Source organism: Netta rufina, assembly GCF_964035555.1.
Source record: "Netta rufina genome assembly, chromosome: 1".
Lineage (NCBI taxonomy): Eukaryota > Metazoa > Chordata > Aves > Anseriformes > Anatidae > Netta > Netta rufina.
The window spans coordinates 146,182,963-146,204,484 of NC_140123.1; the positions used below are offsets into that span (position 1 = coordinate 146,182,963).

The window sequence follows — 21,522 nt, forward strand, 5'->3', positions numbered from 1 at the left end:
GTGAGGGAAATACTTCATCATATGCAGAAGACATATTAATATATTAATGTGTGTTAATTATCTTAAGTGTCATATATCACTAGGCTCTTATACAAACGCTCACTGTCCATGAAAATAAGTGGTCAACACTACTGATTAATATCAAAAATATTCAGAATACAATGCAATAGATTCATTGCAAAGTCACATTCAGTGATTACAATTTTATCTCAGGCCAGCTCACTGTATTTATCTAGCCCGTAACTCCATCATTTCTACTACAACAATGTGTATAGGAGACAGTGTTGAAAGCTTTGCAAAACGCAGTGTAACGTCCATTACTCTCCTCTCATCTACCATGACAGTCAATTCATTATAGAAGGCTGTCAGGTTGGACGGGCATAATCTACCCTCCATAAATCCCTGCTGCTTACTCCCAATCACTTTCTGATCCTTAATATTTTTGGAAGTGGCTTCCAGGAGGATTTGCTCCATCACTTTCCCAGGAATCAGTATAAGGCTGATCGCTGTAGCTCCCTGGTTCCTCCACTTTCTTGAAGACAGGAGTAACACTTGCTTTGTTGCAGTCCTCAGGAACATCCTCTGATCACCACAACTTTTCAAAGACAGTAGAGTTGACTTGCAATGATATCAGACAGCTCCCTGCATGCATTCCATCAAGTTCCTTGCTTCAGCTGCTAGTCTCAGGGGGCTGGGATTCCTGAAGGCAGGTCTTAACAGTAAAAATGGAAGAAGAAAAAAGGCATTGAAGACATATTTTTTACATGTCTTTTGTCACCACAATCCCTGACCCATTCAGCAGTGGCCCAAAATTTTCCACAGCATTCAGAATCACAGAATGGTTATGGTTGGAAGGGACCTCTGGAGATAAACTGGTTCAACCTCCTACTCAAGAAGGACACTTAGAGAAGGTTGCCCGGAACCATGTCCAGGCAGCTTCTGAGTATCTCCAACGTGGGAGGCTACAACCTCTCTGAGCAACCTGTGCCAGTGCTCTGTCACCTGCATAGTAACGTGCTTCCTGAACCAGTTCTCCAGTTTGTGCCCATTGCCTCTTGTCCTGTCACTTGACATCACTGAAAATAACATGGCTCTGTCCTCTTTGCATGTTACTTTGTTCTTACTGTTATTGATATGTCTACAGAAGCCATTATTATTGCCCTTCTTGTTCCTACCAGATTCAACTCCAGATATATTCTAGCTTTCCTTAATCCATCCCTGTGCAATTGGGCAGTGCTTGTGACTACATTCCTCCTGGCTGGCCTGACTCTGTTTCCAACTCAGTGTGCTTTTTTATGTTTGAGTTTTTATATCTGTTTTTCTGTCTTAGTTTTGTCTAGAGCTCTTTGCACATCCATGCAGGCTTTCTGCTGCTTTTGGTTGATGTACCACATGTGGGGATGGATGATTCTTGAACATGGAGGAGGTATCTTCGAGTATTAACTAGTTTTCTTTGTCGCCTTTTCTCTTCAGAGTCATATCACATATTATTCTTCCAAGCAGGTCCTTGAACAGGCCAAAGTCTGCTCTCCTGAAGTCCAGGACTGGGATTCTGCTGTTTGCCATGTTTCCTTTTCTCAGGATCCTGAACTCCACCATCTCACAGTCATTGAAGGCAAAAATTGCCAGTGACCTTTACAGTTCTTGCAAGGTCTTCCTTGTTTGTAATATGAGATCCAGCAGAGCATGTCCTCTCATCGATTCCTCAGTCGCTTATGTCAGGAAATTATCAATGTATTCCAGAAACCTCCCGGACTGCTTGTTCCCTGCTCTTCCTCTAGCAAATATCAGAGTGGTTTACATCTCACTTGAGGACCAGAGCCTGTGAACACGAGGCTTCTTCCAGTTGCCTGAAGACCTCATCACCTCCTTCTTCCTAAAGACATCCGAAGCAGGCATCCACAGCATCACCTGTGCTGGTAAGCCCTCTAATCCTGACACATAAGCTCTTCATAAATTTCATCATCCATCCCACAGCAGAGCTTCAAGCATTCTTGCTACTCTCACATGTGAAGGACAACTTCCCCTCCTCACCATCCTAGCCTCATCCTTCCTAAAAAGTCCACGTGTATACATTTTGACATTCAAGATGCAAGTGCTATTATACCATGTCTCTGTGATCTCGGTGAGGTCATAGCCCTACAATCTTCTACTGCTTGGTAGAAAATAGAAAAAATATTTTTTTCCTTGGATGTTAAAGCATCCTATAAAACTAAATAGACCTTCTCAACCAATTAGTTTTACAGGAGCAGGTATATGTAAATCCTCCAAAACTGGTATTTCATATCACTAAATGTTATAGCTTTTAACTTCTACTCATCTGCATAGTGTTTTTATTCTTGTTAAGACCTATAAGTTTGTTCTCTTTAACATGATAATTTATGGTTTGAGGTTACAATATTTCTCCTCTGGAGAACATTCAGTTTGCACCTACATAACTGTGTTGTGCATTCACAGTACATAAAGTACAGACCAGTCTAAAGTTTTCTCATTGACTCCAAGAATGGAAGCTGCATGCTTTTATTATACCCCTTAAGGGACATAATAGCTATGGGTCCTGAGGCTGTGTGCTCATGGTCCAATAAATACCTACTAAAAAGAAGATGAGACTTTAACCAATTAACAAATACATGATGGGCAAATATAAGAAAATAACGACACAGCTTTGGCCAGTTTCATTAATATCCTAGTGACTGTCAAGATTTTTTTGTAGACACCAAAAAGAAAGTAAAAGCTAGAAGACAGCATTTAGAAGGAAATTACAAGATGAATTCACACAAAAAGTTATGGTTATTTTCCTTGGGAAAAAAAAAAAAAAAAAAAAAGGAAGTATGAAAAATAAAAAATGACCAGGATTCTCAATGATATGCAGGCACTGTATGAGGTGCCTCAATCCATACTTATTTGAGGATCTGGGCTACAATTGCTTAGATCATTATTTATTTATTATTGCTAACTTTATTATTATTATTTTGTAGGATGGTTGCCTAAAATCGTGGAGAGATAGAGAAGGGGTTGGACATAATAAACATATCACGGGGACAAGCAGTTAAGGTGGTTCCTTTTGGTAAGGCATCTTCTGCATTGTCCTCTGGCTATAATATCACCTAATCTTGAGAATATATTCTGTATGACTGCTGTGAATAAATAGCATTGAATTTTAAAAAGAAGCTGCACGTTAACTTGAATTAGGTGTAGAAAATATGATGAAACTAGGTATCTGTAAGTATGTGAGAGAAAATAAGCCTCAGGGATGATAGACAGTAATCACAGCAATGCAATAATATTGTTTCTTATGTAAAGAGTCTTTTATGTAAAGGGTCTTTTAAGACATCAGAATCATCACCCCCATTCTACAGCTAGATCAGCTGATGTTCCAAGAGGCAAAACAATTAATCAGCTCACTCACAAGGTCAGTAGCAGAGCAGGGAACAGAAATCCCACTCCCTGAATCACTGTCCCATTCACAAGGCCATCTGATAATGGCAAATCATTTGCTAAGAATAATCGAAAATGGAGAATATAGCCAAGAATTTTTTCATCATTACTGTGAAGACAAGGACAGATTCCTACTGCATTTTCTGCTGAAAGGTCAAGCAACAAGTTATGTTCATGCCACTTGGACTTCGGAAAGATCTCCCATCATGGGTCCTCGGAGAATCATGTTGGAAATACCAAAAGAAAGAGCAGGATGATATAGATGGAGATACAATATGCACTGATTAATGATAACTTCCAGTGACTCGATACAAAGACTTCCTATCTGGCTCCAATATATCTTAATGCAAACAGCCATTCACTTTACTAAATACACCTCAGGAAATAAACATCAGAATTGAAAATTTAATGTATATATATTTTTTAATTGACATTCATTACTAATTATAAACTTCCATCCATTTTAGCTTCTTCACACCTCCAAACCACCTCCCTATTATCTCTTTTTCTTGTGCTGCACCTCTGATTTGCAGAAGTCCATTTCTCCCCCACATTCACTAGTTACTACAGCTGGTCAGTGCAGGTTCCTCCCATCCTCAGGTATCTTCCACTCATATCCTGTGCCCTTCCCCACATGCCTCACTTCTCCAGTCAAAGTGTGAAGCAGCAGTGCTGATGTGAGACACTGATCAACATCTAATTCCCATGCCAGGAATTAAAATGCAAAATGGAAGTATTGAGATTACAAGAGGAATCACCTGGCAAAAATGAGTAGCAGACAGTGACACTTTTAAGAAGGTTGTTTTTTTGTTTGTTTGTTTTTTAAATTACAAATTTGAAAGGTGTTTAATTTAGACCTCCTGGGTTAAGGCTCAGCTTCTCAACACACACCAGCATATAACCACATGAGAAGGTGCAGACAGTGCTAAACCAGCCCCTTCTGAACTGGTCCAGAAACAGAAGCAGGAGAAGCAAGACTGAGGAGATAGAAACACACTCTCTCTGTGTCTATAGCCCAGCTTGGACCCAAACAACATTTTGCAATGCTTGCAAAACATTATGAACAAAGATTTCTACTACTGCTCCTACAGACTCAGCAAACCCAACATGTATTCTGAGTCTTAAATTTTGGCCCACAAAGCAAAAATACAAAATCCTGCTGTGCTAAAATCAGTTCACCTTTGGATGTCAGACCTTGTCAAGACAGCAGTGGGCAAATGTAGCCAGACAGTTCCCAAGGTGGAAAGTCTTAACAGTTCTGTCCTGTGTTGCTCAAGTCACCACAAGTCTTCAGGTCTCTGCCATGTGCTTTGTTTCATAATAAAAGTTCCTAATAACCGGCACTAATTCTGATAGTGATGCAATGTGTAATGCTGTTTTAGGGTTGGAGGGAGCACTAGCCAGAGATACAGCTCAAATACATTGCCATAGAAACAAACACCTACAGTCCACTCTAATGCTGCTCTTGGTTCCTTCACAGGTCCATTGGAGACTGCAATGTTGAGGGAATGCACAGGAGCCAAGTGCTGGAGGCCTGACCTGGAGATAGCTTTCCTGCAAATTAAAAAGATAAAAAAAAAAAAGGAAATAAATGGTGCATATATCACATATAATCATCCAATATTATTATCCACCCCACCCTTCTCCAGAAATCAGAAGAGGAAGCACAGCATCTAATTTCAGTTTGGGTGAAATGGTGCTTGAATGCCATCTTCTGCTAAAGCAGTTTAGGAAAAGCATAAAGTAATCTGATCACTGAAAATTACTGTTTAATGAAGATCAGTTACTCATCTGGCACTAAGCTGAAACATCAATCCAGTGGGCTGCATATGGTTCTGTTTGCCAGTTTCAGCGGAGTCCCCATTCATTACACTTATTCTTTACATACCAGCAGAACCTGCTGAATCAATTTATGCATAATTCCAAATAGCTTTTATTGGAGGAATGAAATATGAGTTTATGCCAAAAATGCAACATCTGGCAGCTTTACTTTGTAGGCTGAGGAAAGTCTTCCATTCAGCATCAGAATATGTAAACATGACACTGGGACACCACTTAGGAAAGAGAGTTATGCACTACCCTTCCTGATCATATCAGCATGCCCTCAAGGTATTACAGCTGCTTTCCACTTATATTTCAATTCTATCTTTTTATTCCAAAGCCCTTCTTGAGACATAAATACGGCCTCCTTCAAAGGTCACAGATGTGGACCAGAAGCACTCCTGGAGCTCACAAGGACTGTGACCATTTCCACCAAGCTGCTCCCCCAGCTGCACTCAACCCTGCAAAATCAGTCTTGAATAGCAAGACATTAGGTAGGAGAACAACACACTGCTGATACAAAGTTCAGCTGCTCCTGGATGATAGGATTCATAAAGCTTCATAACACTATTGTGTTTTATATTTTAGCAGCTGATGGCAGCAGCCAAAACAATCTTACAGATCCAGCAATGATTTAGAACAGGACTTAAAAATAAGCAAAACCAAAAACCAAATCTCAAAGAGAGATCTCCTTTCATATGCCCCATGCACTCATCCCTCACAAAATGAAGTGACAGTCTGTTTGGGTAAAGTACATTTTTGTGATACCACTCCCACAGTGCAACAGCTATTTATGGCTATTTATAGCATCTCCTAATCTTACCACTGTCCCATGGCAATAAAGGTCAATTGAGCCAGTGATGACAATCCAGGTCAGCCATATGCTAAATAAATCTTTTCATTGTCCTGAAAATATACAGTGCAGTACATATCCATGGTAAAGGAGCTCAGAAGCATCGTTGCTCACAGCATATGTCCGGAAAAAACAAGAGGGCTGAGTCAGAATGTCTTAAATTCCCTTTCTTGTGGGTAGCATGAGCAACTCAGCACATTAACAATAGCCTCTGGTCATCCAGTGTTCCCTTTCCACTTAACAGTGGGAAAGACATTGACATTAAAAGGTTTTTCCAAGATATTTTACATTTGACTAAAACCCATTAGAACAAGCAAGCCAATGAAAAGACTGTCACTACTTGGCAATGTATCAGGAATGAACAATTTAGCCAAAAAGATTGTATGCCATATATTTCAGCACAACATAATCTAACATGCCTTCTCAATGACCAGTTGAAGGCCTTAAAGAAATGAAACAAAAGAAACTACAAAAATACATTTTCAAATATTTCTAAAAAAGTCCAATATTTGGCAGTCTCCTTCCATGTTGTTTTGCTATCAATTTAGTTATTAATTATTCCTACACACAATGATACATCCTCTTGTCTAGTCAGTTATAACATTACAATTTGTTCTGGTGAAAATGGGACTGCATCACATTTTCCATCCTGCATCACTGACAGCAATAAACTCAACTAGTGGTTACTTAGTCCTGCCCTCATAGCAGAGGAAGTTTCTACTTTGTGCAAAGTACTTAAGCAAAAGTGACTGAATACGTGTTAGCAATTAATCTTTATTTGATGAAAAAGACCAACATTTCAGCTAACTCTGCTCACAGCCTATCACTTGTCAGGCAATACAACCAGTAAAGTTGGATCCCTCCACTACAATAACTTAATAAAGCAAAGTTTGCTATGACTATTCCATGAATAAATTCATCTGACCAGTCTGAGGACAAGGCTTCCAGCTGGAAGGCAAATTCAGCAGACTTAGGTGAATATATCTAATGAATGGCTACAGGCATCACAGCATCCAGCTTTCGACACTCTTTCAAGTCAGAATTAGAGACGTGTAAGCCTCCTGTAGCAGAACCCACTCAAAGGCAAGCCGAGGTCAATGAGTCTTTTGGGGGAGACTTGGCAGAGCTTTATGCAAACAGCCAGCCATTCCTTCGCATGCCAGGCTGGATCTAGGGCTTTGGCTGGAAAACACAGGCATGGAAATGCTTTTTTTTTTTTTTTTTTTTCAACTTTGTTTGAACACAGAAGCCTTAAAATGATCTCAGGGATCAGGATATTGCATGAACTAGGCAGAAATGACATTTAGACCCAAGGGCAAGCTAAAAATGCCTACTCCCACACAGGTTCTTATCAGAATTTTGTCTTGGGACAAAGAGAGACAACACAGTGTGCACCACAAAAGCAAAAATAATATATATATTTATACACATATATAAGAGGTTGGACTAAAGAGCAAGCAAGTGCATTTCTAAAAATTTTAATTCAGAAGAGAGAGGGAAAAATAGGGGAAAGAAGTGCAGAATAAATTCAATAACAGAGCAGATGCAGAGTATCCAGCTGACTATCGCATATTGCCCTAACTAGCACATCACACCATCTGGCATTTTTCCAATAGAAAGGTAACAAGAGGCTTTCAGTTATCTTCCCCAGCAATTTCATCTCTACTGTGCTGAGTGCATGAATGAAAGCAGAGGCTCAACAGGCAGCCTTTCCCCATAGAAGTGAGAGTAATCACTATTCACCTGATAAGAGATAGCCAGGAAAAGTGAATCTGTATCTTCCTAATATATTCCATTCTTCAGACAATGAAGTCCACAACTTTGCTAAAATGGGCACACCAGCCTGCTTGCAAACTCAGGAGAATAAACAAACGTGGCAACAAGCAGCAAGGAAATGCTGCATCATAATGTAAAGAGTTGTATTTTCATAATTACTTTTACAGACCAAGTAGCAGTAATTTGCAATAGATGGTATTATCAACTGATTTCACACACTACTACTGTGAACAAGCATAGGTGTACATACACACGTATGTCATTAAAAATACAGCATAAAAAAATTCTGATACTAGTTCCATATCTCATGCTATTAGAGAAGCTCCAACACAGAAGCCAACTGCCTTGGAAACCAAAAGAAATCTGGCATACAAGCTAGGCAAGTATAACAACTGCATTAAAACAAACAAACAAAAACAAAAACAAAAAAAACTTTTTCATTTTGCTGAAAAGTCAGGCAAGACACAACCTAATTGTTAAATCAAAGGATATATACTTTATTAGGGGGATATTTGAGTTTATATCCCAGAATTTGGCCTTTTCCTCCAACTTGCACATAAAAAAGTCCTCCAATGTTTGGTTTATACTGAATAGTTATGCCCAAATCCTCAAAGACCATACAAGGCAACTAGTCAGTAGTGTTTGTCTCATTTAAATTTTCACAAAAACTACCTGCAAATGAAAGAGTACGGTAGAGCTGCACATGGTTAATAGGTTTGAGCATGATTTCAGCCATCACTGGGGTTGGAGCTGCTGCATTTCCAGGCTGGGGTTATTATCCTCCTTTTCACAGGAGTGTACATTAGCTATTATTAGGATAGTCTTTAAGATGGAAGGCTGAGAAATCAGAAGAACACAAGGATTGACTTCCACAGGGCCTATGGCAAGGACACCCACCAGGAGGCATATTTTGGGCGTCTTTTCTCAGATGGAGATAACCTAGATATTTAGCAAGAAAAGAATAGTCCGTTGTATAACAATGTTTAAGTTACAGTGCTCTGTTTTTCTTAAATATTCAGTGTAGACAAACCCTATACTTGCAAGCTCTCAGGTCTGCCAACCACAATTAGAAAATTCCTGCACACAGCCAGCCAGTACCTGCACTCTATATGAACAATCTTTGTGCCAGAGTCTGTTGGAGGTGGTTTTCACTCCTGCAATTTGGTCCTTATGAAAGTCATGAACAAAATGTACTGGCTAAACTCTGACATTATTTCAGTTTTCCACATGCATCTCCACTGACTGCACTGCACTCCTGCAACCTGCTGTTCCCAGTTTGCCTTCAAGGCATATAATGTTCTCCTTTGCAGCTAACTACAGGGCAACATCTCAAATCCACTGTAACATTCAAGATTTCTCTTTTTTTTTTTTTTTTTTTTTTTCCTGCATTAGATATGAAAGGAGCCATCTTCAGTTAAATAAAAATAAAAAATAAAAATAAACAAAAACGTCTGGTCCGCTATTACTTTTCTGGCTACAGCCAGTAGCAGGTGCTTAGAGAAGCACTGGCACAGATTGGGTGATCCTTCCCCTGACATAGTCCAGTCCCAGCTTCCAGTAATCAGTAGTTTAAGGACTTCCTGAGCTGGAGGCTGCTTCCAGACCTTTGTGCTTAATAGCCTGTAATGGCTCTTTACTCTAGGAATGTGTTGGTCCTTCCCTGAACCATTTATACTCTTGGTCTCCACAGCAGCCTGTGTAATGAGCTCCACAATTTGATTATGGGCAGTGTAAAGTACTTCCTTCTGTCTGTTTTTAAAATTCTGTTTGATAATCTAATCCGTGTATCATATTGTGAGGAACAGTGAGTAATCATCTGCCTCTCTACACCTTCTGTGATTTTATGAATCTCTGTTCAGATACCCCCTCATTCATCCTTTTTTTTCCTTCCCCCAACTTGAAAGCACCCTACACCATTTGGGCTTTTGCTGGTGCTGAAATTTTTCCAACGTTATCAACATTTTCTAGCTAAATTCTATATTTTATTTATTTATTTATTTATTTTGGTAGGATTGCCAGAACAAGAAGTATTCAAGTTCTGGCTGTACCAAAATTTATTCAGTGACATCATCAAACTTCGTGTTTTGTTCTCTTTTTCTATTTCCTTCATATTCTCAGCCTTTTACTCACCTATCACTGTGAGAATAAAATTAACCATTTCATAGTACTCATTTATCCAAAGATCCCTTTCCTGAGTGATAAATGCTAAAAAAAAGTCCAAATTTTTAAACTTTCCCCACCTCCTCAGGTGCATGACTTTTCCCTCATCAGTCTCACTTTCAGCTGCAATTCATGGCCTTCTTCATCAGAAAATCCTTCTGCAACTTACCGATCAGCCTATGGTCACCCCAAGTGGCTGTGCAGAGCAGCAGCAAGCTTGCCCCTCTCACACTTTGCTCTTTGCCAGGCCATTAAAGTGTGTGTTGAACAGCACTGTTCCCATTACATTACCCCATGGTCCCCATAGGTAACCTCCTACCACTTGAAAACCCATCCCCTGGTTGCATGCTACATTTTAATTGTTATTTGAGCACATGAAGATCCCTTTTACCCCAACTTTCTGAACCAGGAGTTTTTCCCCCCACCTCAATGGAAGCTGTGTGTACTCCCTCAGCCAGACCACCCCAGGGCATGGCCCTGGTGCCTCTGCCAGTGATGTCTGCGAGGCTCATGAGCCCTGGCTTCCCTGAAAAAAGCAGCACTGGCTCTCCTCCAGCACATCACGTTCAGTTCTGTGTTTACTAATCCTGCATTTTATCAACAGCTCTACCAGTTTACCTCACAGATTAGAACTTACTGCTGGGCTACCCACAGCAGCACCATGTAAGCCCTAATGTGATCACCCCTGCTCATTTTGGACTGAGGATGATTTAAAAGAGAGATTATAAAGCTCTCTCAGCTATTTATTGTTTGGATTCCTTCAGAATACTTAGCAAGATGAAATCCTATCGATTAGTTATTGGCCCTTATGTCAATGTATTCTTCATCCTCTTACATTAAGTCTCCCATTTTCCTCAGGTTCATCCACACAAATAACAGCTCAGCCTACAACACTCTCAGGCATCCTCAGCGGTGAACACTGATGCAAGAAATTCAATTAGTGGTAAGGAGAAATAGACTCCAATAAATACCCGCTTCTGCATGTCACTGACAGCCCAAGGAACAGGGTATGGAAAAGCAGAGATGTAGGTAGCTTCCCAACCACTCAACATCCTCAGCAGATCCTTTCCTCCCTCACTCTTAACTCCTCGACACACAGACCAGCACAACAAAATCTGCATGGAAACTGCTCTGTCTCCACACAATGCTGCAGCTCCAAGCAGCTCTGACCAGCTCTGCTTGCAGCCTTCAGCCTTCTCCACCTAGTAAGACAGCTCACGTCCGCAAGAGACCAACCTAGAGACAATGAAATAAATTTCACTAATTATCTAATTAAGGATTTCCAGCAGCAAGCCCAAAGCTGGGAGGCAACTATTGTATGTCAGATCCCTGAGTAAATTCTGGTAGGAGCACCCAGATTACCAAATAAAACACCATACCCAAATTTAAAATTTAAACAAATTTTAGCTGACCAAAGAGAGACAGCCAGACTTTCTGTCATCACTTCTCCATAAAACGGCAAATCAACTAGAGACACAAGTAATACATGGGACTCCTGGGAGAGTCTCCTAAAGAGGAGATAAAACAAAAGGAGTAGAAGACCTGCCGAAAGTTTGATCAGGACAAAAAAGAGCATCTACCACATGGTGTTGTGTTTTCGGAGCATACACATCCATTCCTGTGTTCTGCACATGAAGAGATACTTCTTTAAAATGTACTCTTGCTCCCCAAACTCTGGGTACAAAAGTAGTAGGTTACTTTTCCTATCCCAAATAGATTATGAAACAACCTGTGTGTTAAAAGAGGCAATCCCAGCCTGCATTATGAATATGCTGGTGGGTTCTTAAGCACGAACATGGAAATTGCCACTGCCCTACAGTTATGCTTGGAGCTTAGTTTAGTGTCAAATAGCACAGGTCAGAGTAGTGCAAATGCCAGCCAAATTTCTCCAGCGTATTAATTTCTCTACTCTCTGCTCAGCTTCACTCGTAGGCATATATTAAGTGCCATTTTTTACCTTCTAAAAAGTAAATTATGGATTTAATTAGATGCAGGGTTATGCTAAATTCCTCAGTTCTTAAAATCTTTTCTTACATCAAGAGTCCATCTTCTCAGAAGTCATTAAAGGCTTACATCATCTTATCAATTCTTGCCAAGGGGACACTGACAGTAGAAGACAACTAGATTTTAGGATCAACAAGGTCCTTCCCAAGCTTTTACTTAAATATGCTGTTTCTGACATAAGTACAAATGTGGTAATTCCTCTTACGGCAAAAAGCGACAGTCCTTGAAGGACTCCTTGCCATAACAGAAATGTCAATGTAAGTTTGTGCGAAGAGGAAAGGAAAGAAATGATGCAGGTAGTAATTTAACAAAGACAAAGAATGCCCTTTATCCCTGTAATTCACCATGAGAGAGACTAATAAAGGTGCCTAGGAAAGCAGGAAGAAGAAAAAAAAATGCTTTCTTGAACTAAATTGCTTTGCTTTATTTTTCTGCAGTCTTCAGTGTTCAAAGCCTTGAATGCCAGGTTTGTAAAAGACCTGGAAAATTTTTCTCTGTTAGGCAAACTTATCATATGTTTGCATTCATGAAGTTGTCAAGACCCATCTATTTGGTCCAGTTGTTCCTTTTTTTTTATTATTATTATTTTTATTTATTTATTTATTTTTATTTCTACTGAGCATCTACACCAGTTCTTCACTCCTCTCATGATTTTTTTTTTTTTTTTTTTTTTGTAATTTTCATCCCATGTGTTCCCTGTATAAATCCTTAAATTACTGTTGTTAGGACTTTCACATTTTATCCAGAGAATAAAAACTGAATCTACAAGTTCCAACTTTTACATTACCCTTCTACAGAATTAAAGGGATCAAGGCACCTTAATGCCTTGATTTAGAAATCTTGAAACTCTTTGGTCCAAACTCTTTGACTGAGGTTATGTTAGGACAGAGGCATGCATAGCGATTTGGAATCTCAAATTTCAGAGATTCTGGAATCAATCGAGCAACTGGGATGATAAAATTTAATCACCGTCTTTCCAAGTAAACAATGAGAAACGCTCTAGGGAACTCTGAGTATAAATGATTTCCAGCTGTATCACAGAATGGACATCAGCATCACAGAAGATTGATATGTTTTTACTGTTTCAGAAAGCAAAGGAGTCTGAGTGTGAAGCCTTTTCATGAAAATACATTTGGTCCAGACAAAATCATAGCATATTCCAGGACCTGTGTTCTGTAGTTCTACTGTAGATACAAAATGATGAGCAAATTGGATGGAGATGACTATGGTATAATTATGCTATTTATGTCTTCTATCATATGCTGAAATCATATATACTGATTTTCAAAAGGGGTACTGATAATCTATAATAGCACTCTGCCAACCAGAGGAAAATAAGTAAAGACTGAAGTATTTTTTTGAGTGAGATTCTTGGTGGCATCAAATATTCTTCATTTGATCTAGAAGATAAAGAATGGGTGGGGGGAAACAATGCAAGACAGGGAGGGAATGGTACTAAATCCTCACTAATTCGGAAGAGCAAATTAGGAAGAAAAAAAAAAAAAAAAGGAAGGGGAGAAGATTTTTATTTTTATCTTTTAACATTAGTCCTGAAAATGTTTTCTTGCCTCTCAGATGCTAGCACATTGCTTTCAAAAATAAACTAATTTAAGGTAATTTCTGTATCAGACCTGGATCCTCTGCTGGCATAAGCTATTTACACAAGCTGAAATGTCATTATGACTCAAGAACTATATGGCCTCACACAAACTATGTAATGAAGTATTCTGTTTTTTTTCTTTTCTACAAATCTAATGTGTGCCTTGCAGTTTTGCACTGCAAGCTACAGACAGTTGTTACAAATGTGAACGTTTTAGAATCTATTTCCATAAGCCTGAATCATTAAGTGTTTTTCCTCTCTGTTGTGTAGTCTCTCTTCATTGGATATGGAAACAATCTGAAATCTTCACTACCCATCTCCACATTTGTTCCCCATTTGCAAGCTTCCATTTAGTAAATATAAGGGATTCATGGATTAAAAATAAAGAACTTCCTTTTTCAGAGTATGAAAACAAAAATTGAAATAGGGAATAAAAATCCATAATCACTAGTCAAGTGAGAAATACTTCAAGAGTTTTTTAGGTTGTAGATTAAATAGAGGAATATTGTGTTTTATGCCAGAAGAATTTTGTTACCAAATATTGATCCAAGAATCAAATTCTCTTCCTCCAGGACACACAAATACCTCGGACTGAAGAAATGATCGAGAACAAAAGCAAGCTTTAAAACAATCTAGGAAAACAGTTTTTCTAACAAGAGATTCTGAAAGCACAAAGGACAGACAAACAGTCTTGCTTCTGAAAAGCCAATTAGACTTAAAATTCCAAATACGATTTTTACAGAAAGAAGAGAGTCTAGATAACAGAGCATGGATAGAAGCTCAGGCTTCGCCTGCATGGTTCTTGAGGAGGGAAAAAAAGAGAGAGAGAGAAAGGAAAAAAAAATACATTTACTTTTCATTAGAGTGACACTTGAGAAAGGCAGATAAAAACTAAAACTATCTTCAAAAAATAAATAAATAAAAATAAATTCTATTTTCTCTCCAAGGAAGGAAGCCAGTAACTGAGATATGACAAAGCTTTTGTTTCACCCTCCCTCTCCAGGATAGTATGAGAAATAAAAACAGAGACCAAAAAAAATAAAAATCAACCGGTACCCTTTTCTTTTCATTCCTCACCACAAAGACTATACAGTTCAATATACAGTTCAACAGCAGACAGTGCTGTCCTTAGGCAACCTTATGTATTGAGCACCTGGAGCAAGAGGCCCCTAACTCCTGCTCACAGCAGTGAACAAGCTCTACCATGAATCTGAGCCTTTGTCCCCTCCACAGCATTTCTGAATTCCATTTCCTCTGGCATTGTGTGCATGGCTCAGCCTAAGTCTCAAGGAAGTAGACACATGCCCACTGCTCCCAATTCCTGCATCTGAGACAAAGTACAGCACAGGGTAGAGAAAGAGGACGGAAGGTAAGTAAAATGCAGACAAAAACAAAACAAAAGTGAGATTCCCGAGCAAGTCTGCGTAGCATCCTGCTCCTGCAGGGCCTCTGCAAAGCTCATCCAATTAAATCAAAAGGTTTCACCTATTTTTAATAAGTTTCAGGATGAAAGACTGGAGACTTGGTGATAGTTCTTCAGGTCTTTACAGAAGCAAAAAACACCTTCTTTTTTGTTCATGGAACTTGTGCCTGAACAAGGAATGAGTGATCTGGGTAGTAAAACTAATTCATAATAAGTCACTGCCTTTCTGACAACCACCCCACTCCTCAACAATTGGCTGGCAACACCAAAGTGAGAAGAAAAAAGTACACCTGATGTCACACCCGATGTGACAATATGCTCGTGGCCACCCTCTTTCATTGCAGAGAAAGCAGAAAACTTAGGAAGCTGCTTAAAATAAACTTCTAGAGCTGCAGGAGAAACAGAGAAGGGCTTGAGTCAGAGAAGCATTAACCTCAGAATACCCAGAGTGTTTATAAAACATCAATTCATACTCATTTAGTCCTGAATAAAACATGAGTTGTCTACCAAAAATACTTATGTTCTAAGCTTATTTGTGATAATCAACTTTGCAGTTACGTGTAACCATTCACAAATCAATCTCTTTGTACCAGACTCTAACATTTCTGCCCGGAGGAGCATTTCACATCAGATTAAGAAAGCATCGTCTGTGTCATGTAACGTTACAAATCTCTCTGGAATTATATGGAGGGCCTGCTGCCTTCAGCATGCTGTGGGCACTAAAGCGGTGCCCTGGTGATACTCCAAGGCACCATCAGCCAGGAGGGAAACTTCTGCACCCCTCTGACTCCAAGGGACAGCCATCATGGGGCCATGCCCAGGTCTGCTTTGAGTGTTCGGTTGGGGAAGCTTCTGGGGTGACACGATGGCGAGGAAGTGCAGATGTCCCACCTGCTAGAGCAAAGATCTTCGTGGGTGAGAAGAGAGCGGAGGTCTTCAGCAGTCATTAGCAGCTCTGCTAGCTTTAATTAAAACGATGTTGTATCTGGAGTCTTTTTATTTGTTGGAACCAATTTCAAAAATGCTCATTTTTCTCATGACCTGCCCTTTAAACAGTTTCTCTTTTTTCATCTAAATTCTGTTAAAATATACATATGGGCTTTTTCTTCCTCCCTGTTGACTCACCAGTTGTATATAAGCAAGCTAAGAGAGACAAGACAAAGCACTGTCAAATGCACATAACAAGCAAACAGCAGGGAGGAAAAGATTTATTTTCCTCTAATATCTTTTTGGCTACTGTAATGCTGGATGTTACTTCAGTAGTGCCTATACAGCTCCAGAAAAGGAGAGTAAATGGATGGTGCTCCTTCAGGGTCAGATAAATCTCAGATGCCACGACTTGACAGCAGCCTCGCAACTCCAGCACACCTAGAGCTGGGACAGATCTGGACATTAACCTCACAGTGGGTCATGCCACACTACTTGGACATTTTTTTAATCTGAAAGATTTTGACAATACAAAGGGGACTTGTAATGGCATGCTCTTGGCTCCTGTGTTAGGGTATTATTTATTTGCCAGAGTCATTTGGAGAGAAATACTGATTTGAAATGAAGTCGCTGAACAAGACTGCCGTGGGATCAAAGTAAAATAATACCCATTTATGCATTGTTTTTATTATGAAAGCAAAAAGACCAGTTTCTGAGGCTTCCTCCTACCAGCGAGCATTAAGATGTGAAGATAACAGGATGGGAGAGTAGAATCCTTTACCACTAAATTACCAGAGCAAAGAGGTGTCAACTGTACAAACATCCTGCCCACTTTCACCCTGCAGTGCCTCATCCTCAGCACAGAAGTAACACTTACAGAAGTGTTACTTCTGCGAAGTAGGTCAACCACCAAAGTCAATCCACCTTTGACCTTACAATTTTTCATCCTGTATGCCATAAAAATACACATCCCCCAAGATTTGGCCCATGTGGGAACGTCCCCTCATTTTACAACTGAGCAGTCTGGCATTCTCAGCCAGAAGAAACTCTACTGGCTTAAAATCAGCTCACAAGGCCTTGAACCTTATGGTTACTTCTAATATCATTTTCCCAGGAAAAAATAAATAAATAAATAAAAATTTTAAATTTAAATTTAAAAAAGTAATTCTCCCCCAAGCTCCCCTCTGTATATCTTTTGAATAAAAAGAGCTTTCACAAAATAATGGTGGAGAGCAGAGATGGATTGAAGGTGAGAGAAGAAATATTGTAAATACATTTCTACTGAAGTGGTATCATTGACACCATTCCAGTAATATTACCAATATAACACAGCACAGCTCGAGCAGACTTGAGAATCAGCCCCATATAGTACAGAGAAGGAAGACAGGGCAGCACAGTGAAGATGAAGGAACCCAAAAAAATACCTCATAGCAAAAAAAAAAAAAAAAAAGCAAAGAGTGAACATGCACATCTACATCTGCAACTGGGAATGAGAGAGGCAATTCAGAGCTTCCAAATTTTGCAAGTACCACCTAACTGGCAAAGTTACTGTGACCACAAGAGCCATCCTTACCCACCCGTCATCGCAGCAGGTTGTCCTGACAACTCCACAGGCATCACTACCTCCCAACAGCAGCGTTCAGGCTTTCAAGCCACAAAGTGATACTAAAAGGTTAAGAGAAGTTCTTACAAATTAAAATCCACCAGAAAGGCAATTACAAACACTCATCAGATCCCAGCAATTGCATGCAGGTCACTTCTGTAAAGCAAATTTCCAGGGAAAATTAAAAAGATAAAGAAAACTCTCCAATTTGTATAGCTGTTGGAAGCATGTAAGCAGATAACTTTTATGAAGACAAGAGCTAAGATAACATTATAACCCAAACAACAACAGCAAAAAAGTACAGAACCCGGAGAAAGACAAACACCTTGTTTATGTGAGAAAATTGCAGTGCTACAACTTAAATGAGTGTTTATCTACTTTAGTCTTAGTAGTGCAAATTGGAAAGTGGAAATGACTTCCTCTTAATAACACCTTATTGTGACTGAGATCGAATCTGTGCCTCATGGATTTAAAGTAACCTTAAACAACTGCTCTGAGTGCCTACAGAGGAAGCTGTGAACTTGGATAGCTTCAGAGCACCTACCCTGGCAGGTGACTCAAGTACAGACTTCCTGCTTAGTAAAGCTTTAAGAAAAAGAAAACACTAAATCATGTACAATAAAAACTGTCCAAACTACTGTGGAATGAATACTAAGTGGCAGATTCCCACATGTCCTCCAGGACATCCATATATTTTGTTATTCTGATTGCCTGGGTTTTAAGGCATCTGGTTACAAGGAGAAGTACTGAAACCACAGCCCATCCATAATGCAGCAGCAACTGCCTGAATTTGCGGAGAAACTGATGCAGTAATTTTGGTTATAAAGGGGTCATGATTCAAATGCCAATGACATTACTTCAACACTGTTGACAATGCACTGCTAATTGAAGCATGTAGGAGAGATGAGGATGAATACCTACACAGCCTATTTGAGTGACTGCTCATTTTGAGTAGGCTTTTAAAACAACATTGCTGGTAGCAGCAGCAGTACTGTTAAGTTTCATTTTCTTGGCAGGTCAGGATTCAACTTTCCGAAGTTGAGAAATGTTGCACTAACTGATGAAGACTGTAATTCCACCTGGGGGAATGTGATAAATTTGAGCTTTGTTCTTGTGGTCTATCATGTCACCAGAAACCTTTGCCGGAGCTACAGAAGTACTGCATGCAGATGAGAGTGCATTACTTCATCAATAAAATGTTTCAGGAGCTTTTCCAGAAGCAGCAGAAGAAATATAAAGAGCAATTGAACCTTGAGAGAAACTATTTGTTCTGACTTATGAGATAATTTATAACGCCAAAATATACTGTTAATTAAAATAACAGTGTATTTGTGACTTCATTTTAAGCTCAGTGACAAAAAACAACTTTATAGCACTTTAACTTGTGGAATTTCATTTCTGTAGTGTCATTCATATTGTAGATTTCAAAATACATTATAAAGCAGGGAGTAAGCCAGCATCATGCAGACATGAACCAACAGAGATATCTGTTTCAACCACAGGCTGTTCCCACAGAGCTCTGGATCTCAGAATCAGATTTGGCCAGAGTAGCTAATATTTTCATTGGATTCTTAGGATTAGGATTTGTGGTGGTTTTTTGTTTGTTTGTTTGTTTGTTTGTTTCCTTTTCAAACAGAAATAAAAGGAACTTTCTATCATACCTCAACTGAACTACTGCATCTCAGATGCAGAGCTGTGTCTTGACCTCCTAATCTATACAAGACCTTATTCCATGACCATGTTCATTTTACTGTCTATTGTCACTGGCTTCAAATTCCAATGAGAAGGGAAAGCGCTAACAATTGTTTTCTGAGAAGTACATTTAGGGAATATCTTTGGGAAAGGGAGTAAATGATTATTTGACACTATCATATACATCATCTCTCTCACTAACATTACCTTCTTCCAAAGGCCACCTGAAAACAAACTTCCCATTGAGCTAATCACCCCTAATTGCACAGCTCACCAACTTCATCTCTCCCCATAAATTCACCTGACAAGAGGCACTCACAAGAAAATGAGGCCAGACCCTATGCAGAGGCAACTAAACTAGAAACTTACAGAAGTAGGTTGCCCAGAAATAAGCGGTCTGTCACAGGTGCTTTGAGCCTCTCCTGCATCCCCCACATTTCGGAATTTCCCTCTCACACTGAAGAAAAGCAGCAAACCTGGTGCTAGTCCCCCCAGCTGGAACATTTCCCCCCCAGACACCTACACAGCCCTGTCTTCTCATAATTTTTAGGAGCTGCCTGACACTGAAGCGAAAGCAGATACGCTTGCCATCTTTGGTTCAGCTCCTTATGTGATGTCCTACATTCAAGGAGCTCAAAGCGAAAATATGTTACCTCCCTTCAACAGCAAGGTTCAGAGAGGCAAAACTTGATTTTGTCAAGGTCGCAGTACATGAAGGAGTCAGATGGAAACAAAATTAACACCACTGCTGAATCCAAAGCCACCTCAGTGTTCTCATTTTACTATTTATAGGTGATGCTTCATGCAGGTATCTTGTCACGTTCTAGGTTTAATCATCTACACTGCTCCTTTGCCATGCTGGCAAGGGAGTAAAAGGACATTTATGTACATAGTTCTCATTATTCCAAACAGGTTTAATATTTGCAGTTGGAAACTTTTCTGAAGGTTGTGACAGAAATGAAAGAAGTTCAGATGCAGCATAAACAGGAACAGTTTATATTCAAGTGGAGAGAGAGAGAGGATGTTTTTAAATCAGACCAGGGATTTGTCTCAGATATGGAAGAGATTTGGTGGTTTGTGAGGGAAAACAAATGGATGTATAATGTGAAATACCTTTGGTTGAACCAGATTTCAGTTAAGACAATAAAAATATTACCACTGGCATTGACTGGATTAGTATTTTATTACTCAACTTCAGTATATGGGTTAAAATTGTATTTTTCTATACCACTAGGTTAAGCCTTTTTAACCATCTCCTTTATTTTGCCTTTTACACATTCCATCTTTCTGTGCATTTCTGTACTTTCTGTACCAAGTATATTATACAGTATTTTATTGGTGTTTTGCAGTCAATATAATGCAAATACCTAAAAAAAATGAATATGAAAAAAATATATTCGTTTGTACATCTATCGTACTAACTGGCTACCACCGTTGATCTAAAGAGGAAAAAAAAAAAAAAAAAAAAAAAAAAGGGAGAAGAAAAGAACTGTTTGCACAGTTACTAGCTTCCTTTGACACTAAAAAAATAATAAAAATAAAATAAAAACAATACATCTTATAGATGTTAGATTTAATCAATCTTACATCAGGAAATCAGAAAAAATGTTTTAGATGACCCTGTTCATTCTGCAGCAGAAGTAGAACTTATATTTCAATAGTTGTTGAGAGATTTACCTTTTCTAGGCTCAACTTCCAATCAACCCACAGGGTGCCGGAGCTCTGAGACAAATTCCTGGCTGTTGCAAACTGGTCTAGTACCCTTGGCCTCAGTATTGCCAGACTGATTTCCACCAGCTGATACATACATCGTTACAGGATTAGGGAGCAGAGAAGTTAAATGTCATCCATTTTTATAACTGTCCACCTCATTAAACATGGTAGCTCTTAAAACAAAGAAACCTACAATGCTGAAATGTTTTAAGTGCTTAAACAGGAGACAAAATGCTACCCAATAAATAAGGGACCTTTAAGTCTCTAAAGCCATTTCCCCATGTTTCCATGGAAATAAGGACCTAGCTCCTTAACCAGGATGACATTAATGATCAGGTGTCTGCAGTCGCACAAAAGAGAGAAAGGGGACAGAAATTACCAGCTACTCAGTGGTGTGTCAATCCAACTCACAATTCCCCCAGTTAGGGGTAGGATCCGATGCTCCTTTTGTACCCTCAGAGTTCCAGCAGAAACAGAGCTCACAGTGTCAGAACAGAGGAGGGTTGTTGCTT

The 21,522-nt window shown here is 39.3% G+C and overlaps 1 protein-coding gene across 4 annotated transcripts in view; it reads right to left on the reverse strand.

Annotated features, from left to right (window-relative positions):
• DGKI (diacylglycerol kinase iota) overlaps positions 1-21,522 on the reverse strand; it is a 174,806-nt gene that overhangs the window by 132,447 nt on the left and 20,837 nt on the right. For 3 of the 4 annotated variants that reach the window (XM_084303472.1, XM_084303471.1, XM_084303474.1), the window contains exon 2: positions 4,884-4,992. In XM_084303472.1, the coding sequence (XP_084159598.1) occupies positions 4,884-4,992 (109 nt within the window). Of the gene's footprint in view, positions 1-4,632; positions 4,993-21,522 lie in introns of all 4 variants that reach the window. The other variant, XM_084303473.1, reaches the window with a different exon arrangement.